We start from the raw sequence: 20,521 nt of genomic DNA, 5'->3' as shown, positions 1-20,521 counted from the left end.
GTTTAAGGTATGTGTTAGAGGATGCAGAGGCAGAGATGGGACTATATGAGAAAAGTAAAAAATCTAAATGGCTAAAAAGCAACAGCTTGCACCGGGAAAAGCAAAACAACACAAAACACCAAACGAAACACGTTGAATGCCTAAAAACTTGAGTTTGGCATGGACCCACATTTGAGCTCTGATCTCAGTCTTCACTGAAAAATGAACAGAGACAAATAAGGAAAGCTGATATTGGCATGTTTGTGGAACGGTTATCATGGCAGTGGAGGAGACACAGGTTCATCTGTCAGAGTGGAATCAGGGAAACATGGCAATAGTCAAAGCCTTTATGGAGGTTAACACTGACTGGTGGTTGTGTTGGAGTGGGATTTAGAGGTTAGTCAAAGTAATAAATAAGACTATTAAGAAGCAGTAACATACAACACACTTTACTGGGTGATGCTTGGAGAGGTTTTTTGAGAGAGGAAGGCCCTCATGCATGAAAATTAAGGCAGACGCTGAGTTGGGTAAGGAAACTCCATAGGAAGCACACTTAGAAATGTTGTTCAGCAACTCTAGAAATTCTGAGTCAGAGAGCTCCAAACGGTAGTAGTTTCTATTTCATCACCCAGCACATGCTGAGGGAAGATTTTCAGTATTTGCAAACTAGGAAAATCTAAATGACTAAATTCTGCTTGTTTGGGGTATTTTTTTTAAAACAAATTTTATGTTTTTAAATTCACTTCGAGAGAGAGAGAGAACTTTTAAGTTTTTAAGTTTATTTTCAGAGAGAGAGAGAGAGAGAGAGAGAGAGCATGTGCATACAAGCAGGAGAAGGGGAGAGAAAGATACAGAGAGAGAGACCGAGAGAGAGAGAGAGAGAGAGAGAGAGAGAGAGAGAGAGAGAGAATCCCAAGCAGGTTCAGTGCTATCAGCCCAGAGCCCAATGTGGGGCTCAAACTCACAAGCCATCAGATCATGATCTGAACCAAAATTAAGAGTTGGATGCTTAACTGAGTGAGCCAGTCATCTTTGGCTCATTTATGTAACAGTGTGATCTTAGAAGTGATGGAGGCAACCCAGAATGGTTAAGAGCTGGGGTGGAAACCCCAGACAGAGGGGTTTCCTTATGAAGCGGCTGCTTGTGAAGATAAGCAAAGAAGAGTTGTCAGGGTTGTGATGGACAAAAAAGAAGCTAGTGTGGTAAGGGCCAGAGAATGGAGAGTCAGAGCTGGGATTTTATTATGTGTATATAATGAGAAGGAGAAAGAGGCAATATTTAAGGCAGAAAGGGAAACAAACAAACAAAAAAACCCACGGATGTTCAAGAAGCAACTGTTGTGACACCTGGTTAGCTCAGTCAGTTGACTCTTGATTTCGGCTCATGTCATGATCTCAGGGCTGTCGGATGGAGCCCCACTTCAGGCTCTGCGCTAAGCGTGGAACCTGTTTAAGATTCTGTTTCTCGAACTCTGTCCCTACCTGCTCGCTCTCCCTCTCTCAAAATAAAAAATTAGCACTTAAAAAAAAAAAAGCACACAACTGTCTAGGGCAAACCCATTCATTCACACGTGGAGAGCTAAAAACAGACAGCTTGTAGTTATTCCTTTGCTATGTTGATTGGCACACTACAAACCACAGTAGGTCACTTATAAATAAGATACTGTTTCATGTGTATTGCTACAGGACTTCATTTTTTATTTATCACTACTGGGAAGCCATCACAAACAGAAGAGTGGATGATGAATGTCAGGCATGGTTTACAGATCTGCATGTGTTACCGAATTACATGGCAAAAAGTTATGTTTATTATGTGATAACATGATAGCTGTTAAAGAACACAGTAGGTATTGGTGTTACTAGATTAAGCACTCATTATATCCAACCCCATAGGAAAACAACAGCCAGAAAAAGTAGAAAATTCAAAACTGAGAGACTCATTTTAGCAGCATTTCTTCAAAAAATAAGTGTCAGTATGCAATCAAAGTAGGTCTCCAATGGATGAGTCAATGACATCCAAATAAGGAAAGCCACTTATACACACTGGGTTAACTAAATCATATATGACAAGAGCAGCTTGAAGAACTACATCCAGAGAAAGTAAACTTAATTAACCTGTTGGAGAGAATAAAGAGTTATGCACACACATAATTATTTAAAGTCTACTTCTCTGACTGCTAAGGTGGCAGACAGTACTGCTACTGCCTTTGTTTTTTTTCTTTCTGAGAAACAGTGTCAAGTTGGAAGCAAGTAAAGGATGCACCTTTATTAATAGCCTATATGGAACAACTGCTGGTACAAGTATTTTCACAGAAGTTGAGAAAATTCACTGAATTCTAACACAGAATTTGCCAAGAGTATTACAAGTGGTGGTGGTAAAAATGTGTGGAACACATAAGCCAAATAAACAATCCTCTTGAAAATATAAGGTGTATTTCTGTGTCTATCCTGTATTGCTATTGGTATTGGTGTCAATGAACTTTACTCACTCTGATTAACACAAACATAAACATCATCACTTCCATGAATTTTTGTCATCAGAAATAGAAACTGAATAGCCTAGTAGCCATATCACACAGCACTTTGAAGGCTTAGTAAAGGTAAAGTTATACTGCAATTTTTTTTAGTCCAAATCAAGATTAAAATTTTCCAGAGGGGGAAGAATTACCCTTAATCACTATTGCAGCATACTAAATGGCTTTGGAAATTAACTTTCTGGTACAGGTTTGATGTTTCTTAATTCAACTATAATCACAGGGTAAATCTGACTTCGTGTTGCCCCCTTACTGGAAAGGAGGAAAGTAATTTGTCGCTGAGCACTTAGTAAGGTTATTGTATGCAGACGATCTCAATTCTTTCACTAGGGTAGCAGTATTTTCCATTACACAGTGATTTCCAAATGGTGAAGTGCAAATATATGCTCTGAGAAAAAAAACATACAGACAAGACATTCCCTTTGAGAATTAGTGCAGAATTTCACAGTGCACACTGAGAATCACAAGGCTAACACATCTGTGTGGGACACCAATACCTATTAAAGTTCAGAAAATGTTTATTAGATATATATGAAATACCAAGATATCACATTTATTTAATCTGATCCTGATGTTACATTAAGATATCACTGTTTTTGTAACTGGTAATGAAACTGAAACTGCGGTAGCAGAATTTTGGTAGATTTGCAAGTAACAAAGTTATGTCTGAGAATAACTGACAGAGTGGAAAAGACCAACAGGAAATAAAACGGAGACAATAAGGAGGGTGGCAACAATCATATGTATGGAATTTTATAAAGAGATATAGGTCTACACTGGCTGGGCAAGCAGGAACCGAAGTAAAAGCACTGATTAAGACATTCAAACCATAACCACAGAATCTGATTACTGAAAGAGATTAAGAAAAATAGAGTGTATGGATTGGATCACTTACACACACAAGAATATAAATGTGAACAAAGTGTTGTGCTGCTCATGCTTTACGTATTTACATATTGTACTAAACTTTTAAGAATAAATGTTTTAGATGTCATATTTATCATCTGAAAAAAAGGAAAACTAAGAGGCATAATATACCTCTCAAGTTCAGCTCCATTAAATTCATGAGGCAAAGCCAGCTGCATATAGGTTTGGTAGCAGATTAGCTAAACTTTATGAAACAGTGTAAAGTAGGAGGAATCAACTCTACCTTACTGAAAGACAAACTGGAAGTTATATTAATCAAGACAATGGAGTCTTGCCAAAAACGCAGACCGATAAAACAATAATGAACGGAATATTACAGGTGCACAGAAGTACAAGCAACAGATTTTCAACAAACGAGTAACAAAATGATTCAATGGAGGAAGAGTAACTGTCCAACGCTGCTGGAACATTGGAATCCATAAAGGGTACATGACCCTTGACCTAAGTCTCATATGTTATATAAATCAACTCTTCACATGTCCACCAATAAAGAATTATAGAAATTTAAAACTAGGTTTTTAAGTGTACCACTTACAGTCCTTAATTGTTATACTCAAAGAATACAGATCCACAGGTTCAGAACATACCAGTTGCTGTTTTATTTTTAACAAAGGGAATCAAATTAAAATACATAATAACAGCTTGAACCAAGAACTACTTCTTTGCTGTATTCTTTTTGACACTAACAAGTAATTACACAATACAATGTCTTTTCTTACAATGTGAAACAAGGTGAGAAAAAAGGAGGTAGAATAAAGGCAGAAAAAGCCCTGAAGCACCAAAGTATTTTAAAAATAGAAGAAGAAAAAAGAGCAATACAAGAAAAATATGGAGGGAAAAAAAAAAAGAAACAAAGAGGTATATATGCCTTTCTCAAGTTTTATTTGCCCAAGTCTAGAATTAAACTGGGTTGGAAAATCACACACTCTTTTCTAGTCCCAGTCATGCTGCAGGCAAGAAACTTCTGGGAAGGGGCACACAGAGCCTTAGGAACTGAGCTTAATAAAACATTGTCTTTAAGACAAGATATCAAAACTCTGAACTGACAAATTCTATATAGGAAACAAAGTCCAGGAACTAGGAAGGTTCAAAAGGCAGCAAATTAAAAAAGCCTTTTTCTGTTTGTTGTCACAACTCTTCCTGCTGAGGGTAGGACTGGTATAGAAAAGGGGTTAAAGAAGGTAAAGGGGCTGTAGGACCAGAATCTTTCTGTTGCAAGCTATTTTGGTTCACTTTCAAGTTGGGGCTACGGTCTGTAGGAGATGTCAGGAATATATTTTCACTATCTGTTTCTTCCTCAAACCGTTCTTGGCCCTCCTCAAGCTTAATCCCTGAGCTCCGAGCCTTTTTTGACTGCAGCTCTTCTTGAACAAGATCCTTACTTTGCCTACCCAGATCTGTTTGCTGCTGCTGCCGTCGCCGTCGTTTCTCCAATGTCCGGCTTCTAGTCCGATTTCCTTTATGTTCATGCTTCTCCAGCTACAATGACACATAGGCAAGCACAAACCACTTGTAGGCCAGTGGTCAGGCATGGGCTCCCTGACTGCCTGGCCTGACCATCTGGCCCTGCCCATGACACTTTTCCTCACCTCCATAAGTGTATGGATCCGCTCCAGGTCTGGAGGCTGTCCAGCCTGTAGCAACTGCCAGATGCTATGGTTCTCATCTAGAGTCACCTCAAGCAGATCCCCCTCCAACATGAGCTCCTCGAGGGGGGCCCGGGTTGCCTCAGGCAGATCCAATACAGGGCCAGTCAAGTGTGGTAACAGTGAGGACAGTACCTCCAGGTCTGTGAAGTTTTAGGGACAGGCTGAGTTAGAAGCCTAGTCTTATCCCCAACATTTTCACAGAACCAAGGACCAAATGGGTCATCTTGGTGGCATCCACTCAACAGCATACATAAATCTAGACCTATGTATCTTACCTGATCTCTGCAGAGGGACTACCTTCTCATGACTAGTCACACCATCCACATTCGGCAGCAACCCTGGGACCTGCTAAGGAAAGTAAAAATGGGTAGGGTAACAGGTAACAGAAAAACCAGATAGTATTTTTCTTGCCCCAACTTTAAATTGTGACCCTCTCCCTCCTGAAGGAGTGAGATACACACTGATAGCAGGGAGCAGTGAGGTATCTGGACAGGACAGAAAATGGGACAGGTAGACTAGACCAAAAGAGACTAAAAATTAAAGAATAAACACAGGCTAGAGCCTAAATAGGGGTAGGGCTAGGACACAGAAATTAAAGAGTAAGAGCTGGGCAGAGCAGCTAACCTTATGCATATCCTTGCCACTGCCTTCTCTGAGTAGGTGAGAGGCAGGGACTGAAGGGTAGGCAGGTGCCTCCTTGCCCCTGGGTTCACTCTGCAGCTGCTGGCGAAGTTCACCCAGCTGTCCCAACAGAGCAGTCACATCCTCAGAAGCCAGAGCCTGCCTGGCACGACCTTGCCAGACAATGGCTCTCTCTGTGAGACACTGCAGGGCCTCACCCTCAGGCAGCCGTACTGGCAGTCTCTGCAAGGCTACCAGCAATGCCAGGATGGTCTCCAGACGTGGGCGCCGTGAACGCATGCACAGTGGACATAAGAATTTGGTGTCCCACTCCCACCAGGCCAGCAGTGGTGATGACGTAGGACTGGGCCTTGAAGAGCTGAGGAGGCGGGGTGCTGACACACATTGCCCATGGAACCAGTCCTGACACAGGTCACACTGAAGAGTTCCCACCCCAGCTGGCACCTGCCCACACACACAGATGGAGGTTGCAGAAGTGGTCGATGATGCTAATGGACGGGACTTGGCAGAGTTGGTGCGACGCAGGTGTAGGATACCCTCCTTCTCCTTCTGTTCCCCTTCCTTGAAGGCTACAATCTGGCAAGCCCAGGACAGAGGAAGAGGAGGTCAGCAGGCTATTCCATTCCCTTTTCCAGTGCCTTTACCATCTAACTCACAAACCAGGAAAACTGAGGCTTACAGAGGCAAGTGTCTCCCTATGGTTACCCAATTCAGATATTCTTATCATAATCGGACTCTTCTCCCCACATATGCCCAAGGTCCTTACCAGAGAGCCTGGGTCTCTGAGGTCCTGTGCAGTCAGTCCTAGCAGCTCTGTGTCAGATCTGTACAAGCCCAACTCCTTCCCTATCCACCGGCTACGCTTGCTGCTGTCTGAGCCAGCATTTACACACGGGCAGAGCACCTGAAGCAGTAGACAGGGGGAGTATGTCCAAGATGCCCCTCCCCAACCCTCTCCAGGTGCCCCAATTCCCCACATTCTCACAATAGCCATGCTAGGGGCACAAGAGGCTGTGCGTTATGGTTTTAGGCCTTACCTCCAGCAGGGTGTAGCATGAATTCTTTTTGAGGAAGGTCTTGGAGGCTTTCTCCCTCCAGGAGTGTGCTGTCAGTACCTGAAGCTCTAGCTGTCTCAGCTCCTCCAAACCCACAGGTAGGTCACGGCCTATAGCCACCAGGCCCTCCAAGTCATCCAAGCAGGGATAGTGGTCACCGTTCTAGAGCAGGGGCAGGAGATAGCTCAATTAAATTATGTCACAGACTATTATGTTTAGATTTCTACTGACCAACAGTGAGCATCACCCTGCATAGTTGTAAGGAATATCCAGGACCTATTCTAAAGAAAACAAGGAATAGCAAACACTTTCTCCCAGAACTCCTACTTCACTGTCTCAGGAAAAAAAAAATAGCCCATTCCACATTAACTATTTTGTCTGGTTTGCCTTCTCTGGCTCTCTTCCTTTGGGATAGTCTCTGCTGAGGTCTAGTCCTATATTTTTGGTTCTCCTTCTGCTATTCTTAATCCTGATATTCTCACCTCTAACCTCCTACCTCTACTTACTAGAACAAGAAAACTGAATTTAAAATGCCTAAGGCAGAATAGTAGAGAATTATGACACAAAGTCCTTACTTGGATCTCATCCACGTCAGCAATCCAAGCCTGTGCCTTAGCCAGAGCATCTTTGAGTGCCTGGATGTTAGGCAGGTGAACTGGGATGTTTTCTGCCTCTCGGATTATGGCTTCCAATGTAGCTGGTGGATGCTTCTGTCTACAAATGTTTGGAAAAAGAGGAAACCACCCTTAAACGTTATATACATAGGCAGTTTTTTTTGTTTTGTTTTTGTGGTCCCAGGTTTCACTATCAAAAGCATAAGCAACAAAAAGTTTAAAATAGTAACTGAGCACTAATCCCTCCAGTCTTAGGAATGTTAAACACTGACAGCATGTGATTCTCTTGTAAATCTGGTCTACTATCTATCACCAGGAAGATATTTTATCAATCACTACCTTACAGCAGAATAGTAAATGAAAGGCTGGATGACATGTCATACCAATCCTTTACAGTTTAGCAGATGTTGAACTGGGAGTCTGATTTTAGGGATCAGATCTTAGGATCAAGCCCAAACTCTCAGAACTGAAGTCAGAGTATGTATGGGGACAGGCTGGGCCCCACCTGGCCTCCAGGCAGAAATGAGCCTTTTCTTCCCAGCGCTTTGCAATGGTCAGCAGCTCCTGAAGCTCAGCCCGGGCCTTGTCCACAGAAGGGCTGGAGGCTACTTTGGCACCTGTAACCAAGAGCCCTTGCATGATGACCAGAGAGCCCCTTTGGCCTGAAGGGGCCAGTGCTTGTTTCACCTCATCTAGCCATTGCGCCTGCTCCACCTGCTGCTGGAGCTGATGGGCTTCAGGCACCCGTACACCCAGCTGCTGCCCCCTCTCCAACAAGGACCGCAATAGCCCTACACTGGGGGGCAGTAAGGTCAGGGCCTCCCGGGCCTCAATCTGGTAGGCCTCCACCTGTTCCAGGACATCCTGCAGACATATAGGATAAAGAAGAGACTCTTTAGCCATCCAGATAATGCAACCACTTCCATGTGTTCCCCATGTTCTCTTAGGCCTTTTACACTTATCATCAACCATGTAATGAGACAAGATCTACTTAATATCAACAAAGTTCTTTGTTAATTCCTCCTGCTTCTCCTGTAGTTTATCTCAAATTTACTGTTCCAGGCCCACTTTCACACCATGTTATCTTTCTAGAAAGCTTCCTGAGACCCTAAATTCTAAAAACAATACCTCATTTCTTCCACATTCTCCAATCCCGTGAGCCAGATCGTTGTATAGCCCTCTGTTTAGTATTTTGAATTACTTCTGTTTGGGACATTATCTTCTTGAACTATACAGCTATGGAGTATACTGTGATGTAGCTATACAGCAATTACAAAAGAGATAGCACTGAACCACCCTTCTCTACAGCTTCTAAGAAAGATGTATTATAAGGAGCTAATTAGAACAATTACTTTCCCAAGTTTCCCTACTATCTCAGATTTGCTAATATCTGTTCGTATCCCCTCGTCACCTTGACATCCCCAATATGATGCATGGCACAGGGAAGGCTGCCCATCTGCTCAAGAAGGACTCGTAGCTCAGTCAGGGTCAGTTGTGGAGTTTCTATCCTGTAGGAGTCAGAGAAAAAAAAGACTCATTCATTGAACCTGCTAAGGCCATAGTGCATGCTTTATGAGTAATCCAACTTCCTTATTTTTTTTTTTTTTCATTTAAGTAGTATCTTTGAAGATCATCTTTATAGTTTAGGCACTATGAGTCAGTAAGTTAAGATGAAAAAAGCTTGGGGACATTCTGTATTTGAAATTGTTAGAGCAGACTGAAGATATCAAAGTGAGGCAATACAAGTTTCTGAAGAAACGTATGCTGTCTGAGGTATCACTAGATAGAAAAATTAAAATAAAGGCGAACATTTCTTTTTGAGAGAACAAAAATGTGAGATGGCCTTTACAAAGCTTTTGTTTTCTACATTTTTTGAGGTAAGAGTTACAAAGACATGAAAATGAAGAATAAGAAAACATAAAACTAAAAATTCAATAGGATCTAAGAGTAGTAGTTTTCACAGTAAAGGTAAAAATAAAACATCTGGTAATTACAATTAACATAAATATCAGAGGTTTTAAAAAAACACAAAAGGAATTAAGAAACAAAGACTTCTGTGATGATGCAAAAAAATGAAAATAGCAGAAGACAGAAATAAGGAGTTGGTTAAGCTGGTGGAGGAGTAAGCTTGCCTCCTACCTTTAACACAGCTAAGTATAAAATCATTCTGAACACCCAAAAAAGTGATCTGAAGTCTGGGAAAACAAAGCTGATGTCTACAAGCGGAAAGAATGACCACCTGATGGAAGGTAGGAACTGCAGACAGTTGATCTGAGGGAGAGGGAGAAAGGAGCCACAGGTGTTGAGAACAGGGAGCCCACACAGCTGAGCGAGGAGAGAGAGACAACAAAAAAAAGAATGAAAACACTCCCAAGGGATATTGTAGGAAAAGCTGTTCCCCAAAACCACTGACTGGGAAAAAAGGGGAGGATTTAAATCCCACAAGGGTTTTATAAACAGCAGAGCCTAGAGTCTCAAGTTTCGGAGGTCAGCACCATCACCAGGGTCCTGCCTGGTGACATTACCAGTGGTCCCCTGGGGAAGAAGGAAGGAGACCTGGGAACAGGCAGTGCATTCCGAGGATCCCCTGGGTCTCAAAGGGAGAAATAGTTCCCCTGCCTGGCATTCATGTGGTAGAGATGATGGAGACTCTACATGGACAAACGAACGTGGGAGCACCAATGAGCTGCTCTGTTCATCGTATAGAAACAAAGATGTTGGCTGAGGCAGCAAACCCTGGCACTGGCTGCCTGCCATGATTTATGAAAAACTTGGAAACCACTATGCAGTACCAAGACTATTTTCTGGGATAAGCGACCAGCAACAGCACGGCAAGACCCTCCCTCAGAGGATCAGGGTGGGGCCACGCCTTGGTGGTCTCTGAAGCTTGGAGTTTTGAAACACAGCAGTGCCTTACAGAAAACACAGGGGGCTGTGCTGCTGGCATAGACAACTGGAACACAGACCGAGTGCAGACAGGGAGCTGACAGAAGCTGAAACACAGGAGGGTGATGTTTCCTTGTCCAGGAGTGCTTCCTAAAGAGTGGTAGGACCTCCCCCTCCAGAGATGAGAGCTCGACAAAGCCCCTGTTTACCAGCAGTGATCCACCTCAGTGAGCTAAACCACACCACCAAGTGGAGACCAAAGCCTCTACACCAAGCCCTGCTTGCCCCAACCTCCAGACACATCTCCACTAGGGCAAGTCCACCTGAGAATCAGAGCTGCAGGCCCCTCCCCCAGAAGACCAGCACAAACCACTTTGAAGCACTTAGTCTTCTGATTATAATCAGTAGCACTGGAAAGCTTCAGCTACATGGGAAATAAGATCTAGTGTCCTTTTTATTTTAATATTTTTAAAATACAAAATTTTTAAATTTTCTGTTTTTTATTGTTTACTTTATATACATGTATTCTTCTAGTGCTATGTTTTGGACTTAGCTTCTTTTAACAAGCCAACCAAAACACAGCTAGATCTGTTTTTTGTTTTTTTTCTTTTCTGAACAAAATGACAAGATGGAAGAATTGACCCCAAAAGAAAGGACAAGAAGTAGAAATTACAGCTAGTAATCTAATCAATACAGATACAAGATGCCTGAATTAGAATTTTAAATGACAATTATAAGGATACTAGCTAAGCTTGAACAAAAGCATAGAAGACACTAGAGATTCCCTTTGTGCAGAGAAAAAAACAAAAAACAAAAACTAAAGTCTAGTTAGGTCAAAATTAAAACTCCTATAATCAAGTAGCAACCTCAAATAGAGGCCATAAACATGAGTATGGATGAGGCAGAGGAATGAATTAGCTATAAAAAAATAAAATGATGGAAGATATGGAACTAAAAAGAAAAGAGAATAAACAGTACTGGTCATGAAGGCAGACTTGGGGAATTCAGTGACTTATTAAAACACAGTAACACTTGTATCATTAAGAGTCTTGGAGGAGAAAGAAAAATGGGCAAAAGGTTTATCTGAGAAAATTATAGCTGAACACTTCCCCAATCTGGGGAAGGACACAGACATTGAAATCTGAGAAACTCCCAATGGATTCAACAAAAACTGACCATCACCAAGACATACCATAGTCAAATTCATAAAATACACAGAAATGCAAAGAATCCTGAAAGCAGTAAGGGGAAAAAAAGGTCCTTAACCTACAAGGGAAGACAGATCAGGATCACACCAGTTCTGTCCACTGAAACTTGGCAGGCCAGAAGGAATTCACAGGAAATATTAAATGTGCTGAATGGGAAAAATATGCAGCCAAGAATTCCTTACCCAGCAAGGCTATCATTCAGCACAGAAGGAAAAATAAAGACTTTCCCAAACAAAAACTAAAGAAATTGGAACAACTAATTCAGCCCCACAAGAAATATTTAAAGGGGGCTCTTGGAGTGGGGATAAAAAGACCAAAAGCAACAAGACTACAAAAGACCAGAAAATATCTGCAGAAACACCAACCCTACAAATAACACAATAGCATTAATTCCTGTCTTTCAACAATCACTCTGAATGTAAATGGACTAAATGTGCCAATCAAAAGACACTAAGTATCAGAATGGATAAAAACAAGACCATCTATATGCTGCCTATAAGGAGCTCATTTTAGACCTAAAGACCAAGTGGAGATAGAGAACAATTGATCATGGTTCTGACAAACCAAAGAAAACCAGAGTAGCCATACTTATATTATATCAGACAAACTAGGTTTTAAAACACAGACTGTAACAAGAGATGAAGGATGGCAGTATATCATAATTAAGGGGTCCACCAAGAAGACCTAACAATTGTAAATATTTATTACAAGTTGGGGGCACCCAAATATATAAATCAATTAATAACAAACATAAATTAACTTACTGATAATAATATAATAATAACAGATTTTAAGAGTCCACTCATAGCTCATCTAAGCAGAAAAACAAGGAAACAATTGCTTTGAATGACACACTGGACTGGCTTGTCTTAACAGATATATTGAGACCATTTCATCCTAAAACAGCAGAATACACATTATTCTCGAGTGCATATGGAACATTCTCCAGAACAGAGATTCATATCCAGAACTGGAACACAAATCAGCCCACAACAAGTACAAAAAGATCCAGATCATATCATGCATATTTTCTGAACACAATGCTATATGAAATTTGAAGTCAACCACAAGGAAAAATTTGGAAAACCAGAAATACATGGAGATTAAAGAACACCCTATTAAAGAATGAATGGGTTAACCCGGAAACTAAAGGAGAAACAAAAAAAGTACATGGGATCAAATAAAAATGAAAACATGATATTGCAAAACCTTTGGGATATGGTAAAGATGGTCATAAGAGGGAATATATTACAATAATGGCTACCTCAAGAAGCAAGAAAAGTTTCAAATACACCGAACTTTAGCTAAAGGATCTGGCAAAAAGAGGCATAAATAAGAGTTCATCATATCAAAAATGGAATAATCTAAGTAACAAATTCCTGGACGTACTTTCTGGGTATAATTGTCTGTAAGAAAGAGGATTTAAAGAGGACTGAAGTTAGATGGATTAGAACTTGACACAGATTAATATCATAAATACTAAAAACCATGGCCATATGATATGAGTTATCACTAGGTCAAGATAGGAAAAATTTCCTTTCTTTTGAAGTAGAGAAGGAAAAGAGGTTGATTATGAAAAGGAAATTCATTACTACTTTTGACCTTTAATTTTTTAAAAAATTCTCTGAATTTGACAAAATAGGACTTTGAAATATTAATAGTTCCAGCTTTCTTTTACCTGAAATTTACAAAGCATATGCATATAATCATACAATTTTTTAGAAAAATAAACTTATTTATAATTATATACATTTGGCAACTGACAACTAAAGAAAATGTAAGCCCTAAAACTGTATGTACCTACAGAGCCAATAATTAATTTTGTGGAAACCTGATGCCCTAATTTTATGAAATGTGCTAACAAGTAGGACAGAACTGCAATTTTTGTACTGTATTTTCATTACTATCGTCTCTCACAGTATAAGTATGCTTCTTTAAGTTATCCATGTAAGTTTTGGACAGTAATATGCTCATACATAGAAACTATTAACTTCTACTACATGCATTATTTATGGCCTACCCTTTTTTGTTGTCCATTTTCATATACAACCATCCTTTTTTGCCCTCTTTTCCAACATACCTGGCCTCTTGACCACTGATCAGCCCCAGGACTTGGGAGACACAAGCCTCTGCTTCATTTAGGCAGTTCCTTAATCGCTGAAGTAGTTCATTGTTAGGAAACCTCCTCTCACGAGCCTCAGACTCCAGTGCCCTTAACTCTTCAAAGCCTGAAGACAGAGTAATAGTTTTAAGAGATAGACAGTATTAGCAAAAGCTGGCAGAGGGTATCTGGGGTGATGAAGAAAAGAAACAGAGCGTGCCCATGGATCCTTCCATTTCTCATCACTTACTGCGCTTCTGGCCATCCTCCACTTCCAAAGCTACTCGTACTTTGTTGGCCCAGTTGTCAAAGGACTCAGCCCGAACCTTCAGCTTATGCAGCATGGCAGGAAGCTCATCCAAGGTGTACCGATACCTAGAGGAAGGGGGCAGGGAAAAACACATCTGGCCCAGCTCTGTAACTTCCTTGATGTCCTCCAAGTAGGCCCCATGCTCACCGCAGATACTGCCGACTACTAGAGCACTTGCAGAGGTCATTGATGTGGGAAAGGCAGACAAGGCCATCTGGGCAGTCATAGCAGGCCAAGGCTGATAGGAAGCATGTTGTCTTGCACTTGATGCACTGGCGCTCATCATCTGGGAGCAGCTCGAAAGCCTCTCGTTCAGCCTCCGTGATGCCCTGGGGGTGTTCAATCCATATATACTTTAAAGACTAGGAGCAGGGTTGTGAACACCCCACCTCAGCCAACACTGAGCCCTTGTTGTGGGCTCAACCTTGTAAGGACAGCTGTAGAGAAAGTGGAAGAAAAAAATATAAACACATACAGTTTCTGTCTTTCCACTTCAAAATGTATGAGTCACACACGAGGCACAGAATGACTATTCAATTTGTATGTCTCCCTTCCGCAGTCTACTTTATTGAATCTCTAAGCCGTGCTGCCCACCACCCACCTTCTCCAACAGAGCTTTTCGTAAACGTCGCTCCTCCTGCACCATAATGAACATCTCCTTGTGCACAGCCACAGCCAAATTCAGGTCCAACTTCTCTGGGAAGGCAGCCATCTTGCAGATGAGCTCCTCATGGGAGAAGACACAGTAGCGCCGGAGCCGGCGGTAGTGTTCAATGCACTGGCGTCCAGTAGGTAGCTGCAAGTAGTTTAAGACTGTGTGTGGCCATCTGCAGCCCACAGTGTTTAGCTTCTCCACAATGATCTCTGTCCACATTCTTTATCCCTCTCTATCTACAAGCTTACCACACTCTGGACTCACCCAGTCAGCAGTGCAAAAATTGACAGCCTCAGCAAAATTGTAGCCTTGGTTAAAGCCACTGTGGTAAGCGCGAGGAAATGTGATGACAAATTCTCCTGCACACTGGTTTGTGCGGACAACCTGAAAAGGAGAGAAAGGAGTGTGGCCCAGGACTAAATAGAATGTGGACTTAAGAATGCCTTTGAATTTTGTTATAGATGTGGGAAATGAGTGGAAAAAGCCACAGACTCTATATTCATGTATGTATACCTTACAAAACACAAAAAACTGTGAACTTTAAAAGTGATGATATGCAGAGAAAAGTACAAAGAAAAATTATGTGCAGTTGAAGAAGGAAATACGAATCTTCCACAAACATATGATAAAGATTCTTGGGGCACCTGGGTGACTCAGTGGGTTAAGCTGTGTTAAGCTCTGTGCTGACAGCTCAGAGTCTGGAGCCTGCTTTGGATTCTGTGTCTCCCTCTCTCTCTGTCCCTCCCCTGCTCATGTTCTGTCTCTGCCTCAAAAATAAAACAACAACAACAACAACAGAAAGATTCTTAACTTCTTCAGTAAATAAATAAACTTTAAAAAATCAGGGCATGATATCAACACAAATAATGAAAGGGATACTCCAAAACCCATCCCTCCAATAAAAGAATAATTAAGCTAGCAAAAAGTATCAAAGTACTTTAAAAATTCTGTAATAAAATCACTAACTACCAATAAATACTAGGAGGATTTTTGATGGAGGAAAAAAAAAAAAAAAAACTTTTAAATTCTGGTAAAGGAACTCTGTAGTAGTGTTAACTTTCCTGCCTAGAATCCCCCCAACCAGTATCACCAGCTACCTGGGAAACAGTAGTGTCAAAATGCTAGTGCAACTTGCTGGTGTCATGGAACACAACATGCATTGTTGTTTTCAAAGACCTGAGGCTGTGTGTGTTGACCTGACTGATGGCTCCCAAAAACAACTGGCTCAAAGACCTGCCATTATTTCAACTGCCTCAGAGTTTGCCCAAAAGAGAAGTGGACTCCTAGGCTCTGCTGGCTGAAAATATATAAACACAAATGCATTAGCCATAGCCACCTGTGGTAAAAGAAGAGAATGGACAAACAAGAGAAATTCTAAAATGACTGGAAAGGAAAAGAAGGCAGAAGAGATACTTGGGAAAACAAGGGCTCTGGAAAACTCACACATATTCTGGGAATTGAGAAGGCTATATACATGCTAAGAAAAACCTGAGAAGGTATTAAACTCCATCTCTGGTTGACTTTCAGGTTCCACTCAAGTAGAAGCTGAAGGCTAAATCAATATTAAACAGCTTCACAAAGTAGTCAAAAAGGACTCAAAACAGATCCAAGAAAGACTAGGAGGCAGTTTTGTTTTGTTTTTTGGTTTTAAGGAAAAGTCCATGGTAACAAACAGGAAGAACTGTGGATTTGACAAGATTACTTCAAGTTCTGAAAAGCTGCACAATATTATTATTCACTGGGGAAATGCAAATTATAGCCAGAAGATATACTTCTGAGCACTATTCCAGCCATAATAAAAAAAAATTCTTTGTAAACAGGAAAATGACACGGCTGGCAAGGGAAAGAACAGAAGGGAACACTGGGGAATATGAACTGATGCAACCACTATGAAAAATTTTAAATATAAAAATACCATATGACCCAGTAATTCCACTTCTGGTTATATAACCTAAAGAATGAAAAGCAAGGAGTCAAAAGATAAAAAGATATTTGTACATGGATATCCATAGCAGCATGTTCATGACGGTTAAAGAAAAGACACTTTAAAAAACAAAGCACAGACTACTTTAAGAAATAATGGCTGAACAAGTCCCAAATTTTGGAAAAGACTGAATCTACACATGGAGATAAGACAAAATCTGGTATAATCAAATTGTCAAAAGCTAAAGACAAAGAATCTTGACATACTCAAGAGAGAAATAATTCATCTTACAATAATGAATATTCAGTAAGATTATCAGATTTCTCATCACAAATCTGGGATGTCAGAGGGCATATGATAACGTTTCTAAAGGATAAAATTAAAGAAAGATGAAAGGAAGGGAGGGGAGGGAAGAAAAGAGAGAAAAAAGTAAAGAGAGAGAAAACTAAAGAAAAGAAAAGAGAGAAGAAAAGAAAAGAAAAGAAAAGAAAAGAAAAGAAAAAAGAAAAGAAAAGAAAAGAAAAGAAAAGAAAAGAAAAGAAAAGAAAAGAAAAGAGAAAAGAAAATGGAGGGGAAGGGAGGGGCGAGGAGAAGAGAAGAGAAGAGAAGAGAAGAGAAGAGAAGAGAAGAGAAGAGAAGAGAAGAGAAGAGAAGAGAAGAGACGAAGAGGGGAGGGGAGGGGAGGGGAGGAGAGAAGAGGAGAGAAAAAAGGAAAAAGAAGGGAAGGGGGAGGAGGAGGGGGAGGGGGAGAGGGGGAGGGGGAGAGGAGGGGGGATGGGAGGGGAGAAAAGAAAAGAAGAAGAGAAAAGAAGAAAAGAAAAGAAAAGAAGAGAAAAGAAAAGAAGAAAAGAAAGAAAAGAAAAGAAAAGAAAAGAAAAGAAAAGAAAAGAAAAGAAAAGAAAAGAAAAAAGAAAAGACATTAAGACCCTACTAGAGTAAATACAAAACTGAGGAAGTTTGTCTCTCATAGATATGCTCTATAAGAAATGCTATAGGAAAATCCTCGAGATGAAAGAGCATTCCAGTACTTTACCTGGTATTTCTATAGACAAATGTAAAAACCAGTATTGTATTTTTATTTATGACTTCTATTTTCTTTGTAACTGGAAAGTGCATAAACAATAAATATAAAACTATGTTAATGGACAAAGAATGCATAAAGATGTAATTTGTTAGAATAACAGAAAGGAAGAATACAGAGCTACCAAGGAATAAAGGTGTTGGGTTTTTGTTTTTTTTTTTAATTTACTATTGAAGATAAGTTGGCATTAATTTAAATTACAAAGATACAAATTAAAATAGTAATTGTAATCACCAAACAAACTATTAAGCAATAACTAAAACATTAACAATAGACAAAGACATTAAACCAATATACTAGAATAAACCAATTAACAACAGAGAAGAAAGTAATAGAATTGAGGATCAAAAAAAGATATGATAGAAAACAACAGAATGGCAGAAATAAATCCTTCCCTACTGGTAATTACAGGTAATTTTAAAAATCACACTCAGCAAAACTACAGAATAAACAGAAAACACTGTTCAACTCTTGTCAATTAGAAACTCATCTGGATAGAAATAGTTTAAAAGTGCAACAGTGGAGAAATTTATTCCACAATAAATTATACATAAAGTTACATGCCATTTTGATATGGAGATCAGGTTTAGTCTCATATGTCTCTCAAATCTGAAACCACTTCTTGACTCCAATTTAAGCTTCATAAAATTAGAATTTATACCCACTGATTTAATAGAAAACCAATCCTAGCCTAGGAGTATCACAGTCCAGCTTTTAACTTTTATGTTAATTAATAACTATCCTTTCTCTTCCTTTTAATGATGTACTAGTTCTCCAAATAGGATTGCAGCTTGACCGCAGTACAGACAAGGAAAAAGACATATGAGACTAAACCTGATCTCCATATCAAAATGCATGTAACTTTATGTATAATGGTGACTAACAGAGAGCTAGTGACTACATAGTAACAGAAAATATAGGCTTGAAGTAAATAACTGAACTAAAGGATATACTGATAACTGAGATAATTATATATGGATAAAAGCTAAATTTATCAAGAAAATAAATGAAATACAGAAGAGAAAAATAACACAGAATGAACAAAACCAAAAACTAATTCCTTGAAATGAGTAACAAAACTGATGTACCTTTAGCTACATTAAGGCAAAGATACATCTTTTATATAATTATTATAATTTGAGGAAGATTCAAATTATTTTCTTTTATGTTTACTTATTTTTGGAGAAGAGAGAGACAGAGCATGAGTGGGAGAGGGGCAGAGAGAGAGCGACATAGAGAATCAGAAGCAGGTTCCAGCTCTGAGTTGTCAGCACAGAGCCTGACATGGGGCTCGAACTCACCAACTTTGAGATCATGAACTGAGCTGAAGTTGGACACTCAACCGACTGAGCCACCCAGGTACCCCGAAGACTCAAATTATTCAAATGAGAAATGAAAGTGGTATACTACTGCCAAATTAACAGAAATAAAAAAGAGGTAAGAGAATACCATAAAAAACTATGTGCTGAATATATGTGGGAGAAAAAAAACAGTAGCAAGAAGCAGGAGAGAGGACAAATGGTGCGACTAAACAGCTGTCTGATTTCATTATACATCAATTTTCAGACTTACCTATTTTTTATGAGACAATAGTGATGTTAAAGAAGGAAAATCACATGCAAGTAAGAATTTATAGAATGTCTGTAATGGAGGGAAGCCCTGAAGATGCCAAGATCATTTTATGAAGATGGAAAACAAAAACGGACAGGAGTTATTAAAGAAATTGTACAGAAGTTGACCTAGACCTTACAGAAGTACATATCAGAAAATTACAGCATGCTGCAGAGATAGTGCACTGCTTTACCTTCTACAGGACTGCTGGCTTTTGCAAAATTGGCTAATATAAATCAATCCTTGATATTCTCAAATCTGAAACCACTTCTTGACTCCAATTTAAGCTTCATAAAATTAGAATTTATACCCATTGATGTTAATAGAAAACCAATCCTAGCCTAGAAGTATCACAGTCCAGCTTTTAACTTTTATGTTAATTAATAACTATCCTTTCTCTTCCTTTTAATGATATACGAGTTCTCCAAATAGGATTGCAGCTTGACTGCAGTACAGACAAGGAAAAAGACATATGAGACTAAACCTGATCTCCATATCAAAATGCATGTAACTTTATTTACTCCAAAGGGAAGTTTTTCCTTATTCCCTTCCCACACTAGGACAGGCATTAAATCTGTTTTGCACCTTACTTCCAGGTACTCACTGGGATACCATGAGACATGAGGGTGTTGGGATTCATGAGTGTGACAAGCTGATGTAGCAGGTCAGGCTGGCTATCAAATAGCTCGGGTGTCAGCCTCTTCATCACCTCCTCCAACTGCTCTGCTGCCAGTGAAGGTACCCCATACCAGGTTTTCGGCTCACCCCTGCTCAGGTAAAGAGGAGACATAGAGTCTGGGCATATCCTTGCACATGGCAGAAGTCTTAATATCCATCCCAGCCATTTGGGCCCAACTCACCAGTGCAGATAGTTAATTGAGTAACTCCAGTGATCCTCAATATGCCAACAAAATGCTGAGAATACCATGCCTACATAGAGCCAGGGAACCTTCATGCCTGAGATGTCTGCATTGATGTGGCACAGAACAGACTGATCAAGCACCGGCATTACATTCAGATTCCAACCACTGGTCGCATATTCCTGTTAGGTAAGAGATTTGCCAGACTAAGAATGAAGCAGGATGGGGTGAATGAAGACAAACTAAGCCAGGCACATACAGGAAGACAACTGTATTGTCAGGACATGCTATCTGCTTTGGTTTAGGAGTAAAGACTTAGTATTCATGGTACCTCAGGAAGTATGTTATTTCTGAATGCAAATCTTCTTTCGGGTAGAGAGAACAGTGTAACTCAAAATATTAATTATTCATAATCCAGATTAAAACTCATCTGCCCTGATGGGGCACCTGCATGGCTCAGTCAGTTAAACATCCGACTCCAGCTC

At 40.1% G+C, this 20,521-nt stretch overlaps 2 protein-coding genes across 10 annotated transcripts in view; one reads left to right on the top strand and one right to left on the bottom strand.

The window, feature by feature from the left end:
* Positions 1 to 20,521, top strand: part of LOC145714947 (eukaryotic translation initiation factor 1A, X-chromosomal) — a 795,969-nt gene that overhangs the window by 448,871 nt on the left and 326,577 nt on the right. The gene's annotated exons all lie outside the window — the stretch shown is intronic.
* The window catches only part of LOC145714933 (lysine-specific demethylase 5D), a 44,233-nt gene continuing 27,727 nt past the window's right edge, over positions 4,016 to 20,521 (bottom strand). For 3 of the 8 annotated variants that reach the window (XM_081794467.1, XM_081794470.1, XM_081794469.1), the window contains exons 11-26: positions 20,037 to 20,218; positions 19,781 to 19,943; positions 14,825 to 14,944; positions 14,507 to 14,701; positions 14,053 to 14,234; positions 13,846 to 13,970; positions 13,575 to 13,722; positions 8,812 to 8,908; positions 7,906 to 8,264; positions 7,362 to 7,500; positions 6,769 to 6,948; positions 6,498 to 6,635; positions 5,714 to 6,307; positions 5,365 to 5,437; positions 5,030 to 5,229; positions 4,016 to 4,919 (exon numbers count right to left, since the gene is read on the bottom strand). In XM_081794467.1, the coding sequence (XP_081650593.1) occupies positions 4,569 to 4,919; positions 5,030 to 5,229; positions 5,365 to 5,437; positions 5,714 to 6,307; positions 6,498 to 6,635; positions 6,769 to 6,948; positions 7,362 to 7,500; positions 7,906 to 8,264; positions 8,812 to 8,908; positions 13,575 to 13,722; positions 13,846 to 13,970; positions 14,053 to 14,234; positions 14,507 to 14,701; positions 14,825 to 14,944; positions 19,781 to 19,943; positions 20,037 to 20,218 (3,246 nt within the window). In that variant the 3' untranslated portion in view covers positions 4,016 to 4,568. The remainder of the gene's footprint in view (positions 4,920 to 5,029; positions 5,230 to 5,364; positions 5,438 to 5,713; positions 6,308 to 6,497; positions 6,636 to 6,768; positions 6,949 to 7,361; positions 7,501 to 7,905; positions 8,265 to 8,811; positions 8,909 to 13,574; positions 13,723 to 13,845; positions 13,971 to 14,052; positions 14,235 to 14,506; positions 14,702 to 14,824; positions 14,945 to 19,780; positions 19,944 to 20,036; positions 20,219 to 20,521) is intronic. The other 5 variants (XM_081794468.1, XM_081794471.1, XM_081794472.1 and 2 more) reach the window with 3 other exon arrangements.

The sequence above is a fragment of the Panthera onca genome, chromosome Y (genome assembly GCF_046562875.1).
Source record: "Panthera onca isolate mPanOnc1 chromosome Y, mPanOnc1 haplotype 2, whole genome shotgun sequence".
In the NCBI taxonomy this organism is placed as follows: Eukaryota; Metazoa; Chordata; class Mammalia; order Carnivora; family Felidae; genus Panthera; species Panthera onca.
Note: the sequence above shows the minus strand (reverse complement) of the source record. Positions and strands in the feature narration are given on the sequence as shown.